Genomic DNA, 16,440 nt, shown 5'->3' with positions numbered 1-16,440 from the left:
AATTAAGTGAAGACTATGAAAGAATTCAAGGCAAATGGGAAAACTTGCAGTTATATTTACTACTGTAGCTTATTAAAGGAATTAGTGATGCCTTTCAGAGATCAATGAGGTTATTTAGTGATGGCAAAGTCCGAGACTTTAGAAAATGGAACTTTTAGTTCTTCGCTGCAGGAGAGTTAGCAAGAGAAGCTCATGGGATGGAAGCTAAAGGGTAGGCAGAGAGAAGAAAAAGAACCCGAGATGCTTATAATCAGGTTCCTATATCTCAAGAAGAGATCAGTTACATAGGACTGCCAACCAGTTTAGTTTCTCACTTGCAGTTCTCTTTTTCCCTTTCTCCACTACTTTTTGACTCTCGTTTAAGTTTTTTTTTAGGCTACTAAAGGCAGGGAGGACCTAGACCAAAAGCTATTCCTCCCTGGCCATTAACAAGAAATGACTGCCAGTGGGTGTATGTGAGCATGTCAAGGATAAGAGACATGTGTTAGCCTTGTTTGCCAAAGGACACTCAGTTCTTGTGGATAAAACCCACACTTCTTGGTCAGATGCTATTGGAGTATTGGACCCCATGAAAGGAACGTCCTCATCCAAGGAAAGTTCAGCTGCCAACAAGCAGACAGGTTTTCTAGGCCAGGCAGGCTTGTTCTTGGTGAGTTAATCCCAGGACCCTTGTATGAGGTGGCTGATATAAGCCTGCTTCTCTACTTCCTATTTCATGAAGGAACCGCTGAAATAAATTAGGACACTGAAAAATGCTCTCTATTTACCTTTTGCTTCCTTACTGGCTTGAAATGCCAAAGACAAAGCCTGTTTGGTTGTTGTTCTTCTATCTCTCTTGAACACATAAGTTGAAAGTAAGCCACGAACACTCTACGAGCCACAACACAATTCACTTGGGGTACAATTATAAGCACCCAGACTCCAGAGTCAGACTAATCTGGGATCAGATTCCAGGTGAGTGCTCTCCTAGCTGTAGACTTTGGGCAAGTCACTTCACTTCTCCAAGCTATGAGGATAATAATCACACCCATTTCAATAGGTAGTTTGGCATATTAAAGGAGATAATGGATGTAAAGTATTCAGCTCAGTGCCTGTCATTAGTAAGCACTAAAGCAGTGTTAGTATTATTACTAGTGTTGCTGTTGTTTTCCTTTCTAGTTTTTAATCCACAGTTATGATCTTACTAAAAGTATTCCCAACAAGCTTATATGACATCATTCAACACATCACATCACGAATGCCATTGAACTTTTCTCTTAACAGCAAAGCCAGTTCTATTCCTATCAGATACGCACACGTCTCTTTCTTACCTCCCCAGTCTCTAGTCTTAAGATCTGTCTGAATTCTCTCTGCATTTCTTCTTCCTTTCCACATCTGGGCTCCAGCTTTGAGAGGCTGTGGGGTTTCTTGTTCCCTCATTTTCCACATGAGACTCCTAGGATGAACTTAGCTATAGTTAACTTTCTTCTGCTGCCTTTAAATCTTTTTTTTTTTTTTTTTCAAATCCTCTCCTGTTCCTGTGTCCCTAGAACCTCTACCCCTGACCACCCCTCTTCTCACAGTTACATTTCCTTTATTGCTGGGGGCTGTCCGAGATAGGTGTATGTACTCTGGGTGAGGCAAGCTGGGCAGAAGAATAAGACTTTAAAAGGATGAAACTGTTTGAACCTGCTCCAAGACTGGCCTTGGGGATATTCTACTGCCCTCTATGTTCTTGCTTCACAGTAGTGTTGGGTAGGGCAATCCTGTAGGGAAGGAAGGTAGAGTTAGGCCAGGATTTGATTCTGAACACCATTGCTTGGTGAAGCTGTAGCTCTTAGGGCAAGTGTCTGTTTCCTCATCTGAAGAATGAATTGTAATGAAGCTCAAAGGTTATTGCAAGGATCAAGTAGTGCCTCATGTACAGTGGATGAGCCATAGCAGGAGTGAAGTGTGATTTCTTCTCCCTGAGTAGTTCTCAGATGTTGGAAAGTCCAGGGCAGCTCCCCGGTGTAGGTGGGGTTTTAGATGATTAAGCAGTTAGTTTTAAAAAATAGTCATATTTAAATAATAAAATAAAAATTTTCTATAACAGTGCCTATTATTGGGTTTTTCTTGCAGATTCCAAGGATGGTGAAAGTTGTTGAGGAAAGTTCACCTTACTTTAAAGTAATCAGCCCCAAAGATATCAGCCACAAAGTCGCTCCAGGAGTGCCATCCGTGTTCCGAATCCTCTTTACTCCAGAGGAAAACAAGGTAACAGCAGCGCTGGCAAGACAGTGGTTGAATGCTTGTCGCTGGCGGTTTGCAATTCTGAACATTCACGGAGGCGGTGGTGGTGGTGCTAGTTGTGTTGTCGATGGTGTTGGTGTCATCGAGGGTGTTGCTGGTGGTGGTGGTGAGAGGAATGGTCAGGGTGGATGAGAGGAGAGGGTGGTACACCACTGGGAATAGGAAAGAACTGTCAAACAGTGATGAGAGCTTACATGAGCTGCAGGTAGCCAGAGTGTGAAGAAGGGTATCCTTCTGGATGCTTCCCTAGCACCTACCTCAGCATATTTATGTTGGACTGTGAAGCTGTAGAGACACCAAAAAGGGAAAGATGTGGTCCAGGTGTAGTGAGCTGAGACAAAGGGTAGAGATCATGGCTTCTTGGAAGTTTTGGATCCTAGTTAGTTACATCCTTCTTCCCCACCTTGTAACTAGTTTAGGAAAGAGACCTAAGATTCAAATGCTGATCACAGTATTGGTCTCATTAATGGCAAACGATGTGACCAGGACCTGAGGCCCAGAGAAGGCCTCCTTCTGCTCCCTAGTAGCGGTGGGTAACCAGTTCTCGGGGAAGGGCTCACCTCACCAGTAGCTCCTCCCAAGAACAAGTGGGGAAGCTAGAGCCGAAAGCAGAGGCCTGCCCTGTCTTCTTACCCCTGTCTGCACAGAGCCTGAGTTCAAAAAGAAGTCATTTCTGCCTAGCACCACCACAGCCATCAGGCATTTAGCCATTTTCAGTCTCTCTCTCCTCAGTTGTGTAAATTCCAGTTACTTCTGGAAGGAAGAACTAGCTTGAGGGACTGAGGGAGGGTGGCGTCTCCCCACCCCTCTCCAAGAGTGCAAGATTGCGGGTTGAGTTTTCCTCTGTAAGGGGCAAGGTGGGTACTTGTGTGGAAGAGAAAAGGATTTTGCCAGCATGACTGAAGGAACAAGGATAAACACACACGTACACACACACACACACACCAAGGCTAAAATAGGCATAACAAAATGTCAGTTTATATGTAATGTTAATGGTGTGTATGCTTATCTCTGTTGTGCCGTTACAGATGGAATCAGAAGAACATAATGGAGATAGTGAACTAGTTTTGAATCCTTTCTTCTCTATCACTAATACTTTTTAGCTGCTGTAAATGTCATTAGCGGTGTTCCTGCTGCTGTTGCTACTGTTTCTACTTTTCTAGAGAGTAGGGATAGAGGATTTAATGTGGCCTGTCAAGCATGGATCACTGTAGTGAGTGGTTAGAAATTTCATTATATAATACTGCTGTAATTATTTTTCCACTTTGTAGTATTACTGTTTATTTCTTGGATTGTGTTTATAAACTTTTAATTTTGTTTGGGGTGTTACTGAAATAAACAAAAAGATAAATAGCTCCAGAAGTAGTGCTTTTTGCTATACGTATTGAAGTCCTGATTTTTTTTTTTTCCTCCAGGTTCTGTATCTCAATATTATCTGAAGAGACTGGTACTTGGATTTAGTTTGGGGATCAAATTCCTACACTGTCATTTTATTATAAAAACTAGCTATAGTAAACCTTTGTGCAGCTTGAAATATAAAGCTTGCTGGATTCGAGAGGTTGGCTTTCCTTAATTTTTTTTCTGTGCTGGAGAAAAAAAAAATGTCTTCTGTTGAATAAGTGTTATTCTACCTGCAGGCAGTCTGACTGAGAAAGGGATACACAGAACTTTCTGAAGAGGTGGAATGTGCTATGTCATCATAGGTGTGTGGGTTTCGTGGATGAATTCATTTGTCAAAGTTGTACACTCAGTATTTATGCTTTCTAAATATCTAAATTTTACCTTAAAAACTGAAAAATGTAATAATAGCAATAGAAAGGCAAATGGATAGAGGTACAGATGAAGCCACAAGGACAGAACGTTAATTACTGTTGAATCGAGGTGATGAGTACATGGGGTTTGTTATACTCATCTGTTTTATTTATAAATGTTTTTAATTTCCCCTCATCAAAAACTAAAAGCAAAGGGAGAGATTTTTAGAACTACTTATCTATACAGCAAATAACATTTTAAGTGAGTTTGTACCTACTTTATAAATATGAAATGCCACCATTCCCACTGAGGATTACTCCATGGCTGTGTTTTGTGGCTGCCTATCTTACTCCTAGCTTTTTTATTCCCTCTTACCATTCCATTTCACCAACATTGCCTGTGGTCTATTGGGAAAGCCCTAATTAAAAATAAATCAGTTAAATGTTGCGTTAGTATTTCTTCTAACTGTTTAAAAGTTATCAAGGGTTACATGCATGTGTGAGAGGAGATAGGCTGAGAGTAATGGCTGACTATGAGAAATTTATCTCATTTTCAGTACATTAGGATTTTGTGTTGGATTGGGCTCTATCTAAGCTTTGAAATAATTGACCTAATATGTGTTTCTGAGGTTGTAGTGATTTCTCCTTTTACTGACTGTCTAAGACTAATGGCGGGTATTTGGGGAAGCACCTGCTGCTAGTTTTGGTCCCCATTTTTCCACAAAGATCCTGCCATCCTGCACCATCAGCAGGGCCCCATTGCAGTAGTTTTCCCGGTCGTCTGGGCATCTACATTCACTCTTACTGTTGGAAAACCAACAGGCTGTGCACAGAACAACCAGCTAGGGTTAGTCCTGCTGTCTTCAGTGCTGATCCAGAATGTAGACCAGATGTATTTTAGGAAGAATCAAAGTCAATCTTTTCACTGTGTCACTTTTTCTCCACTTGGCCAAATTGTTAACCAAAGTGCATATGTGTTTTTCCTCCTATCCCCTGCTGATCTGAACACACTTCATTCTCATTTACCCTCCTCACATCTGGAGGGTGAGATATGTAAATTGCAGCATGCCACAGTTTAATAAGCCAGTCCTCTTCCAATTGGATTTTCAGCCCCCTTTGTACATTAGCATGTCGAAGATTATAATGCAGTATACATTTTTTTCCTGTCATCTGTTAATCAGGCTTCCTGGAGATTTAACTTGTTAAGGATGCCAAATACCCAGATAACAGGTGCAGCAAATTCGTTTCAGCTTTTCTTATCTCTTTTCACACGGACTTGAAAAAAAAGATTGGATATGTTATTTATCTAATAATCCTAGTGTACATGTCATGGAAAGTAGAAATATAGTAGTCAGTGTTATCATAACACTATAAAATTCTGGAGCCTGGCATTTTTCTTGACCTCTTAAATTTGTATCTTTGCTATTAAAAAGAGTATAAGAAATACCAGGCTTTCGTAGGAAAGCAAAACTGGGTACATCCTTGGACTTAAGACAGCATCAGTTTGCAATTGTGTTGGCATATGAAAATGGCAGCAGTGGTTTACAGAAAATATGAAGTGATCCATTTTTTTTGTCTTTTAAGAAAATACCTAGCTTGTTGTCAAAATAGTTTTCTTGGTTTGTTACTATGAAATTTAAAGAACATGGCCCAAGAAGAATAGAAGAACATTACAATAATTTGTTATCCAGGTGTACATATTTTTTGAAAAAGTTTTAGAATTTTTAATTGGAGAATAATTGCTTCACAATGTTGTGTTGGTTTCTGCCGTACAGCAATGCGAATCAGCCGTAAATATACTATAGTGCTAGCATTTTGAAGTAAAATATAGATGTCGTAAGATTTGCCACAATCAGCAATTCTTGTTGACAAAAATAATGATAGGGATTTAGTTTTCTTCCTGCCTGGAATTTGCCCTCCCTGCTTCTGTCTAGGTTTCCCTTGTAATCCAGGTGCTTAGCATAGGGCCTAACATATAGGAAATTGCGGTAAATATTTGAAAAGTGAGATAAGTAAGTTCATCTCAAGAAAATAAAAGGTAGTTTCTTCAACTTGAGGATGGCCTAAAGATGATAAAAGCAAAGGCATAAAAAAAGGGGGCTGAAATATCTTTTTGTGCCATCAATGTATTCAGTTCAGTTCATATGGTCAGTCGTGTCCGACTCTTTGAGACCCCATGGACTGCAGCGCGCCAGGCTTCTCTGTCCATTACCAGCTCCTGGATCTTGCTCAGACTCATGTCCATCACGTCAGTGGTGCCATCCAACTATCATCCTCCGTTGTCCCCTTCTCCTCCTGTCTTCAATCTTTCCCAGCATCAGGGTCTTTTCTAGTGAGTCAATTCTTTGCATCAGGTGGCCAAAGTATTGGAGTTTCAGCATCAGTCCTTCCAATGAATAGTCAAGACTGATTTCCTTTAAGATGTACTGGTTTGATCTCTTGGCAGTCCAAGGGACTCTCAAGAGTCTTCTTGAACACCACAGTTCAAAAGCATCAATTCTTCAATGCTCAGCTTTCTTTATGGTCCAACTCTCACATCCATACATGACTACTGGAAAAACCATAGCTTTGACTAGACAGACCTTTGTCAGGAAAGTATTAGATGTGTCAATGTATTAGATGTTAACTTTTTCCCTGTCTTTTCACCCAGGAGAAAGATGTCTAAGAAGTCTTCTTTAAAAGTCTTTCTCCCCACTTTGTTTCATGTCTTTGTAGCGAGTCACATCACTATTTTCTAGCTTTCTGGATTTGTTAAATGTCATTTTGTAATATGGCTAATGAGGCTCTCAGACATTCTCTTTATTAAGAACTCTTGATAGTGTAGTATCCAAATAAAGATATTAATATGAGTATTATTTCACTCACTCTTCACCAGGCTCAGTGCTGTAAGCCAGGATCCAGTGGAGAAGAACAGAAGCTTGGCCTTTCTGGGGCTTATTCATTCCACAATGAATAAACAGACATATCATTTAATATCAGATAGTGACAGGGTAGAGAACAGAGAGTGGTAGAGAATGGAGACTGTTTCCTTTCAGTAGGAAAATCAAGAGAGACTTCTTCAATGAGGTAACTTTGGGGTAGAGAGCTGAACTGGGCAGATATTGCTGTCTGGGAGCAGAGCATCACTTATCGAGGCCCTGTATCAGAAGCATGTCTGGCAGCAGGTCAGGGAAGTGGATGGCCAGTGTGACTGGAGGAGAGGAAACTGCTCAGAAAATGGTAGGAGACCAGGTTTGTAGAGGGTGAGACAATGAAGAATCTTAGAAGTCATACAGAGTAGAATAGGAAGCCATCATAAAGTACTTAAACTATTTTTTATTATGGAAGCTTTCACCTGTATGCAGAAGTATAGGGAATGGAATAGTGAAGTGTCATCACCTAGATTTTCAAGCTATCAGCATATGACCATCTTGCTTCATCATCCTGTCCCCTGCCCCAGAGGATTTTGCAGCAAGTCTGATATATCATTCCATTATACTTCATTGTTTGTCTCTAAGTGATAAGGTCCTTTTTAAAAGTTAAATCACAGTACGTTTATCACACGTAAAAATTGACAGTAGCTCCTTAATATCAAATATGTAGTCAGTATTCAGATCTGCCCAGTTGAGTAATATACGTATGTATATGATGTATATGTATATGTTTATTTTTGTATATGTAGATGTAGATGTGTGTATATGTATATGTAGATTTGTATATATGTATACCTTTATTTTTTAAGTTCATTTTCTTAAATTGGGATCCAAACAAGGTACTAAGTGCATCTTCGCCAGATTCCATAGAGTGATCCTCCATCCCCCCTGTTTCCTATAGACTAGTAGTTAGATCTAGAGATTAGGTTAGATTCATATTTGATTTTTGAGGGGCCAGAACTCTTGCGTGATGTGGTATATCCTATTGCATCACATCAAGGCACAAAACGTCTGTTGTTATGCTTTATTTTTGTAATGATATGATGAGCTTCCTAAGGTACAGTTGATACAGGAAAGATAGAATATATGCTTGATTCTTTCCCTTTATCTACCCTGGTGAGTTTTGATTAGGAATCATATATCTGGCTTACATTTTAAGATCACTCTGGTTGCTCTGTGGAGAATAGACTGAAGAGGGTGTGAGGCGTAACAGCTAGCTGTGTACCCTTGACATCTATTTTTCTCTTTCCTCATTGGTAGTTCAGTTTGGTTCAGTCACTCAGTCGTGTCCGACTCTTTGCGACCCCATGAACTGCAGCACGCCAGGCCTCCCTGTCCATCACCAACTCCCGGAGTCCACCCAAACCTATATCCATTGAGTCAATGATGCCATCCAACCATCTCATCCTCTGTCGTCCCGTTCTCCTGCCCTCAGTCTTTCCCAGCATGAGGGTCTTTTCCAATGAGTCAGCTCTTCGCATAAGGTGGCCAAAGTATTGGAGTTTCAGCTTCAACATCAGTCCTTCCAATGAACACCCAGGACTGATCTGCTTTAGGATGGACTGGTTGGATCTCCTTGCAGTCCAAGGGACTCTCAAGAGTCTTCTCCAACACCACAGTTCAAAAGCATCAATTCTTCTGTGCTCAGCTTTCTTTATAGTCCAACTCTCACATCCATACATGACCACTGGAAAAACCACAGCCTTGACTAGATGGACCTTTGTTGGCAAAGTAATGTCTCTGCTTTTTAGTATGCTGTCTAGGTTGATCATAACTTTCCTTCCAAGGAGTAAGCGTCTTTTAATTTCATGGCTGCAGTCACCATCAGCAGTGATTTTGGAGCCCAGAAAAATAAAGTCAGCCACTGTTTCCACTGTTTCTCCATCTATTTGCCATGAAGTGATGGGACCGGATGCCATGATCTTAGTTTTCTGAATGTTGAGCTTTAAGCCAACTTTTTCACTATCCTCTTTCACTTTCATCAAGAGGCTCTTTAGTTCTTCTTCACTGGTAAGAGAATCACAAATTTTGATTGGATTCACAACAGCCAAAGATTAAAGGTTGCATTTTCCCAGCCTTCTTTGTAGCTGCTGTGTCTAAGTGCTGGCCAGTGAGATGTGAGCAGGACTTCCAACACAGGTACTTGATGGAAGCCAACCCAGTGGGAGGAGTGAGAAAGGGAACCAGGAACTCAGTTTTATATGTTAAGTTTGAATTTACCTTTAGACCTCCAAGTAGAAATATCAAGGAAGCAGTTGGACACAATGGTCTTCAGTAAAGGGGAAGTGTTGGGGCTACAGGCAAACATTTAAAAATCATAAATCATAAATGTAAGTACCACCTTTGGTGGTCAGCAGAGTATGATGCTAAGAAGAGGTAGTCGTGAAGTAGGAGGGAAACCCAGAGACTGCAGCGCTTCATAGTCCAGATGGATTGTTATTTTTTAGTCACTGAGTTATGTCTAACTCTTTGCGACTCCATGGACTATAGCCCACCAGGCTCCTCTGTGCTCCACTATCTCCCAGAGTTTGCTCACATTCGTGTCCATCGAGTTGGTGATGCTATCTATCTCTTCCTCCACCCCTTCTCCTTTTGCCTTCAGTCTTTCCCAGCAGGAGAACCTTTTCCAGTGAGTCACCTCTTCACATCAGGTAGCCAAAATATTGGAGCTTCAGCTTTAGCAACAGTCCTTCCAGTGAATTTTTGAGGCTGATTTCTTTAGGATTGACTGGTTTGACCTCCATACTGTCCAAGGGACTCTCAAGAGTCTTCTCCAGCACAACAATTCAAAAGCATCAGTTCTTCAGTGTTCAGCCTTCTTTATGGTCCAGCTCTCACATCCGTGCATACTAGAAAAACCATAGTTTTGACTACACAGACCTTTGTCAGCAAAGTGATGTCTCTGCTTTTTAATATGCTATCTAGGTTTGTCATAGCTTTCCTTCCAAGGAGCAGCATCTTTTAATTTCATGGCTGCAGTCACCACCCCCAGTGATTTTGGAGCCCCTCAAATGAACTTGACCACAGCTTCTACTTTTTCACCTTCTTTTTGCCTTGAAGTGATGGGACCAGATGCCATGATCTTAGCTTTCCGAATGTTGAGTTTCAAGCCAGCTTTTTCACTCTCCTCCTTCACCCAGATCAAGAGGCTCTTTAGTTCCTCTTTACTTTCTGCCATTAGAGTGGTATCATCTACATACCTGAAGTTGTTGGTACCTCTCCCAGCAGTCTTGATTCCAGCTTCTGATTCATCCAGCCTGACATTTCATGTGATGTACTCTGCATAGAAGTTAAATAAGCAGGGTGACAATATACAACCTTGTTGTATATTGTTGTATGTTGTATACTCCTTTCCCAATTTTGAACCAGTTCATTGTTTCATGTTAGGTTCTAACTGTTGCTTCTTGACCTGCATACAGGTTTCTCAGGAGATAGGTGAAGTGGTCTATTATTCCCATCTCTTTAAGAATTTTCTACAGTTTGTTGTGATCCACACAGCCAGAGGCCTTAGTGTAGTCAATACATAAAGTATATTAAAAAAGAAGCACTAAATATTTATGACATTTTGACTACACTTGTTTGATTTAATATGACTAGAATGCTAGATTTCTAATTAAAACAATAGATATGCAACAAGCAACAAAGATTTACTCTATAGCACAGGGAACTGTAATCAAGATTTTGTAATAACATATAACAGAAAATAATCTGAAAAATAATATATGTGTATATGTATAATTGAATCACCTTGCTGTGCACCTGAAACATTGTAAGTCAACTATACTTCAATAAAATTAATTTATTATGAAAAAAATGAATAATCCACTGTGTCCAAAGCTATTAAAAATAGGATAAAGCAAGGATGTGGACTTAGCCTTTGGATTTGGCAAAGTCATTAGTGACCTCGGTGAGAACAGTTTCTGTGGAATGTTGGGTACAGAAGCCTGATGGGGTGGGTAGAAGAAAGAATGGAAGATGAGGAGGTGGTGATATTGAGTATAAATAACACCATTGAGGAGTTTTGCTATAAAGAGTGATTGGAAAAATGGGGCAGTAGCTAGAGGTGGGTGTTGAGATTGAGGGTTGGTTATTTAATATTTAAGATGAGGTTATTTAAGCATTGTTATAAGCTGATGTTTATTTAAGTGATTTAGGTGTTGTTATAAGCTGTGAATATTCAGTGAAGAGGGAAAATTGCTGCTTCAGGAAAATCCTAAGGTGAGTAAGAAGGATTTTGATCTAGTATCCCAGGCAAGAAGTTGGTCTTAGATAAGAACAGGAAGGAAGGCAGAGTATATGGACTTAGATACAGGTAGACAGGTAGATTTAAGGTAACTTAGAAAGCAAAAAAGCTCAAGAGGATATTAATCACCTTAAATGGATGATTTGTACATGAATCATGAGGTAACCACATTATTGTTATATACTAATGATAAAAGTGATCAAAATAAATTTAAAAGTCCTTGGATGTCTTCACAAGCCAAAGGTCAGAGGTTATTCCCTTTTAATAGATGGAAAAGTGTAGGTGCCCCTAGGAAGCTGAGACCTCAGCTAATCATATGAAGACTCAAGAGTGATAGAGAATAAGGCTCACGAGACCTGATTAGTCTTGTTTTTAAACTGATTAGGACTTGAGAACTGATTCTTCCCTTTAGAAAGGTAAATTTCAGATTGAAAATATACTATAAAGTAGTTTTAACTGGTTAGGGAATTTATCATGTTTTTCAAGGACAGTGAGTATTAGATGTGCTGAGTCCTAATCACACCTGGTTTTACTGTGTTAGCCATTCCACCTCAAGTTTAGGAGTGGGGAAAAGGCAGAAAGAGGATTGTGAGGGCTTAACCACACTGGCTGTGCTCACTCTTGAATGCCTGGGGAGTTGTTTGCTGCAGTTTAAGACATCATTTTTCTTTGCTTAAGACATTAAAGGACAGAATTATTGCCGCATTTTCTTTCTGTTATGGAGCTAATATGAAATCAAGATTCATTCTTTCCACTTCTCAGAGTCAAATCTGCCACTTTCGTATTCCACTGCTTTTTTTTTTTTTTTTTTTTTTTAAGTTTGGAAGATAGGCATGTTGGAAACTGGATTGGAAATTTCATCTGGAAACCATTTAGCATTTTAGGATGTCAAGTAATTCATGACTAAGTCTCTCACAATAGAGGAGAAAGAGTTTCGAATAAATATTTTGGCTCTGAATGCTGACCTGGTTGCGCTGAATTTAAGTACAGTGGAAGGAAGTACATCAGCTAAAGCAGTTGCTTAGCTTGCAGGCTGACAAATCCTCCCAAGTCACAATACATGAATTAATTTTAAGCCAATAGAGCAATATATAATTGTATATTATATAATCTAATATAGTCATCTTAAATACAGAAATTTAGCGATTAGAATACATTTTTAAGGAGTTGTGTGAAGAATTTCTTCATATTCTTTTATGTGAATTGATTATGAAAGAGTATATAACTGATAAAATTTCAAGTCTTCCTCATTGGGAAATTTGAAAAGATTTGAACACATCCTTGTGAATATTTCAACTAGCCTCCTACACTATTTTCAGCTGTCTTCAGTTCCTTATATAACAAGACAGAGAATTATGTAAATATAAAAAAAATTACTTGCGGATCACCTCTCTTCATGGATTCAGCAGCATCTTTTGTTCTTTCTGTCAAAGCCTCAGTTAATATTAAGTTTCCACATATGCCAGCAGCTTTCCAGTTTCTAATTCCCAACAAAACCTTTGCTTGCTGGGTTTGATCTCTCAAGAAAAAGTGAAAACAGTACTTATCTCTTTAGGATTCTGATGTAATCAGACTAGACTGTTTCATTGTTGAATTCTGTGGAGTTTTCTAGCATCAAGTATGCTTCAAGTGACTTGTACTTCCTTCTATCTGAATGGCATAATTTTTGAGCCTGCTATTACTGTGCAGAAACCAGAATCAATTGAAGAACTAAGAGTCCAATTCATGAAATTTAAATAAATTTCATAAATACTGCCCACTAATTTTCATTACTTGCTCCTACCTTAGGACCTTTATGCTTGCAACTCCCCTCACTAGGAGCACTGCAATTCTAGATCTTACCTGATGGATGCTTTCCTATTCAGGTCTCCATCCAGAGGTCACGTCCTCAGGGAGGCCTTCTTGGCTGTTCTAACCTAAAGCAGCCCCTTCCTGTATTGTCACTTCACCATTGTATTTTCTTTGAAGTCCTTGTTGTTTTCCAAAATTATCCTGTTCTATTTTTATCATCATTAATTACCAGGATTACCATTATTATCCTAACAACAAGAGTACACAAATTGAGTTTTTCCTACATGCCTTATGCAAATCATTGTGTTTTATGTAACATTTCAGTAATGACAACTAACATTCATTGAATACTTACTACTCACCAAGCACTAGGCTAAGCATTTGTTGTACTAAGCCAGGTCAGTGTCATCTCTTGCTTGGACTGCTTCTGTGGCTTCCTAACTGGCCACCCTTTTTTCATCTTAGCCTCCTTACGGTTTTTCGCCTGCATAGCAGCTAGTCATTCTTCTAAAACATAAGTCAGGTACATCATGATCAGCTTTCAGCATCATTCATGTTTTTTGCCGTCCTCAGGTCCTCCCAGTGGGTTACAAGCTCCTATGTCATCTGGCCTCCTACCACCTCCTTGCTGTATCTCTAACCTCTCCTTGCCTTTTTCCCCTCTGGCCAAAGTCGCTCAATCATCCTTTGCTCAAATTACCACCCGCCCCCATGGTGTCATTTCTCCCTTCACTTAGGTTTCTGCTGAAATGTCACCTTCTCATAGAGGCCTTTCCCCAGTCACTTATACCTCATTTGTCTTCACTCTGCATCATATTACTCATTTGTCTGTCTTCAGTAAATACCTGTTGAATGTTTACTAAATACTGGCTCCTGTTCTCGACACTGGATGTGTGAAGTCAGTACGATGGGCAGAATCCCTGTTGGCAGGGAGATGTGGGGTAGGCATAAAATAGACTCAATAAATAGGAAGCACGTAAGGTCACTTTGGGAAAGCTAAAGCAAACAAAAGGCTCAGGTTGATGAGACAGGAGAGGGAGAATTAAGTTTATAGTAGGGCAGTCGGGGGAGGCCTAGGGGAGACAATGGACATTTTGCAAAGTCCTGAAGAAAGTGAGGGAGTGAGTGATGTGAATAACTACACAGAAGCGTGTTCTGGATGGAAGGAACATTGAGTTTGAAGGCTCTGAAGGGAGAGCATGTCTGAAATACTCAAGGAGCAGCAGGGAAGGCTGTAGCTGGAGGACAGGAGCCACTGGGGGAGGGAGGTGTGGCTAGAGAAATGACAGGGGTGCCAGATAATAGCACTCAGCGCACCCCAGCTCTCTGTTTGGGAGATTTTGAACAGAGGAGCCTCCCGAGCTGACATGTCTGGCCCTTGTGTGGAAAATAGACTTTTGGGGAGCAAGGTTTGAAATAAAGGGTCCAGTTAGCCCTGAAAAGATTGGAGGGGGTAGGGTCAGGTCAGGATGGCAGAGTAGAGATAGTGAGACCTAATTGTGGTCTAGATATATTTTGAAGGTCAGTCCTATATGTTTACTAAGAAATTGAGAGATAGAACAGTCAAGGATGTCTCATGCCAAGATATTAAATCCAGGCCACTGGAAGGATGTAGATGCCAGTACCGAGATGGGGAGGCAGTAAAGGGACAGGTTTAAAGTGGAAAGAAGGCCGTGAGCAGGACCTCAGTCAGCATTGTGGAGCTCTGTGGGCATGAGAAAAAGGTTGCTCCTGTAGACTGATTCAGTAGGCACTAGCAGAGTGAACTGGATTTCCTGCCCCATTCCTTCCCTTGGCAGGGCCTCTCTGTGCACAGTTGTAGGCAATGGCATTAGTCAGGGACTTTGCTCTGGGCCATGGTAAGTTTGTAGCCATTGAGATGCTGATTGGGCTGCTGGGTATGAGTTTGGAGTTAAGGGAGGCAGAGAGACTGCAGATGTAAGGCTGTGTCCTGAGACCATTCCTAGCTGTTTTTATATTTTTTTTTATGTTTGTGTATATGTTACATTGTACATTAGATATGCTTTATTTACTCATTCATTGTCTCCGCCATCACTGTGTAAGCTCGAGGTGATCCATGTCTGTGTTTACCACTCAGTTGTATACCCAGACCCAGCTTAGTGCCTGGCACCTGAACACTGATCAACATGGCTGAATGAACACACTAATTGGGGTACCACTGCTTTCTACTTGTCCTGTGGGTTTCGTGAAATTGAGTGCATGGCCTCAAGGTCTAATTGTCAGTTTGTCAGACATTCCATTTTCTGCTCAGTACTTCAAGTCCAAAGAGGTTTTAAAACCCTCACCACTGAAAACTATTTGTTACGTGATTACCAAAAGGAAACTTGAGTTCCAAGAGGCCATAATACTTAATCGAGATTGCCTTGCAGCCAGAAACACATGCTAAAATGATGGGGAAACTTGAAGGAAAATGATCCTGGTTTAGATAGCAAACTCCTTTCACAGTGACTTCTGAGCTTCTGGCCTATTCTTGAGGGGACTGTTAACACCTTGCTTTCACGTTTAGGTTTGCTTGTTGGTGAGGGTTTACTTTTAACTTTACTTTGGTGCATTGAGGATACGAATTCCAATTTTATGAGAGGAGGTAAAGGGTGACTTGATTCAGTACTTCTGTTGCATTTATGCATTTAGACTCAAGACAGGGGAAGATAGATGCCCAGGACCTCAGCATTTTTATTTGGAATGGTCAATAATGGCTTTGCACATGAGGTGAGGTTTGAAATGGCTCTGTGTTCTTTAGCTATTGTTGTATAATGACAGACCACTCCCAAATTCAAGTATTAAGGCTCATAAGACCATGGTTTAGCTAAACTTGATGGGACCCACTCATGAGTTGAGTAAGCAACTGCTTAACTTGGCTGGGCTCTCTCACATATCTGGTGCCTCAGTCTGGTCTAGCATGGCCCTGGCTGGTATAACTGGGCTGCTGTCCTGCAGTAGGCTAGACCAGACTTACTTACATGGCATGATTTCAAGAGCTAGACCAGAAATGCCCAAAACTTCTTGAGGGCTTAGCATGGACCTGGCATAGCATAACTTCTACCAAATTCCATTGGTCAGAACACAGTTGAAGAAATAGACTCCACTCATGGTGGAGAAGCTGTACAGTCATATTGCAAGAGTGTGGTTTGAAACCATTAATTGGAGCTATCAGTCTAATAGATGGCTTGAAGGATAAGTATGTAGGATTTAGAGGGAGGACATGAAGTTACTGGTGTGACCTCCTTTGGTCTAAAGAAGAATGCACCTCAACTATCCTGCATCCCACCTCCCTAATGTCTAAGAGACATAAGAAGTATAAGCCTCTCTATTGGCTTGTAGGTTTTAATTAATCTCATTGAATTTTAATTAATCTCATTGAAAGTACATCTTTCTTGAGAAGGTTTCATAGAATGTATATATACACACACACTACACTGTTTTCTAAGATGCTTGGCATACAGCCATATTT

At 40.4% G+C, this 16,440-nt stretch overlaps 1 protein-coding gene across 1 annotated transcript in view; it reads left to right on the top strand.

Annotated features, from left to right (window-relative positions):
• HYDIN (HYDIN axonemal central pair apparatus protein) overlaps positions 1-16,440 on the top strand; it is a 339,593-nt gene that overhangs the window by 34,385 nt on the left and 288,768 nt on the right. The window contains exon 5 of the mRNA XM_081512491.1: positions 2,101-2,235. Coding sequence (XP_081368617.1) covers positions 2,101-2,235 — 135 coding nt within the window. The remainder of the gene's footprint in view (positions 1-2,100; positions 2,236-16,440) is intronic.

The sequence above is a fragment of the Giraffa tippelskirchi genome, chromosome 7 (genome assembly GCF_054371585.1).
Source record: "Giraffa tippelskirchi isolate mGirTip1 chromosome 7, T2T-mGirTip1v1.2.pri, whole genome shotgun sequence".
NCBI classification, from domain to species: domain Eukaryota; kingdom Metazoa; phylum Chordata; class Mammalia; order Artiodactyla; family Giraffidae; genus Giraffa; species Giraffa tippelskirchi.
This window is presented reverse-complemented; position numbering and strand designations above follow the sequence as displayed.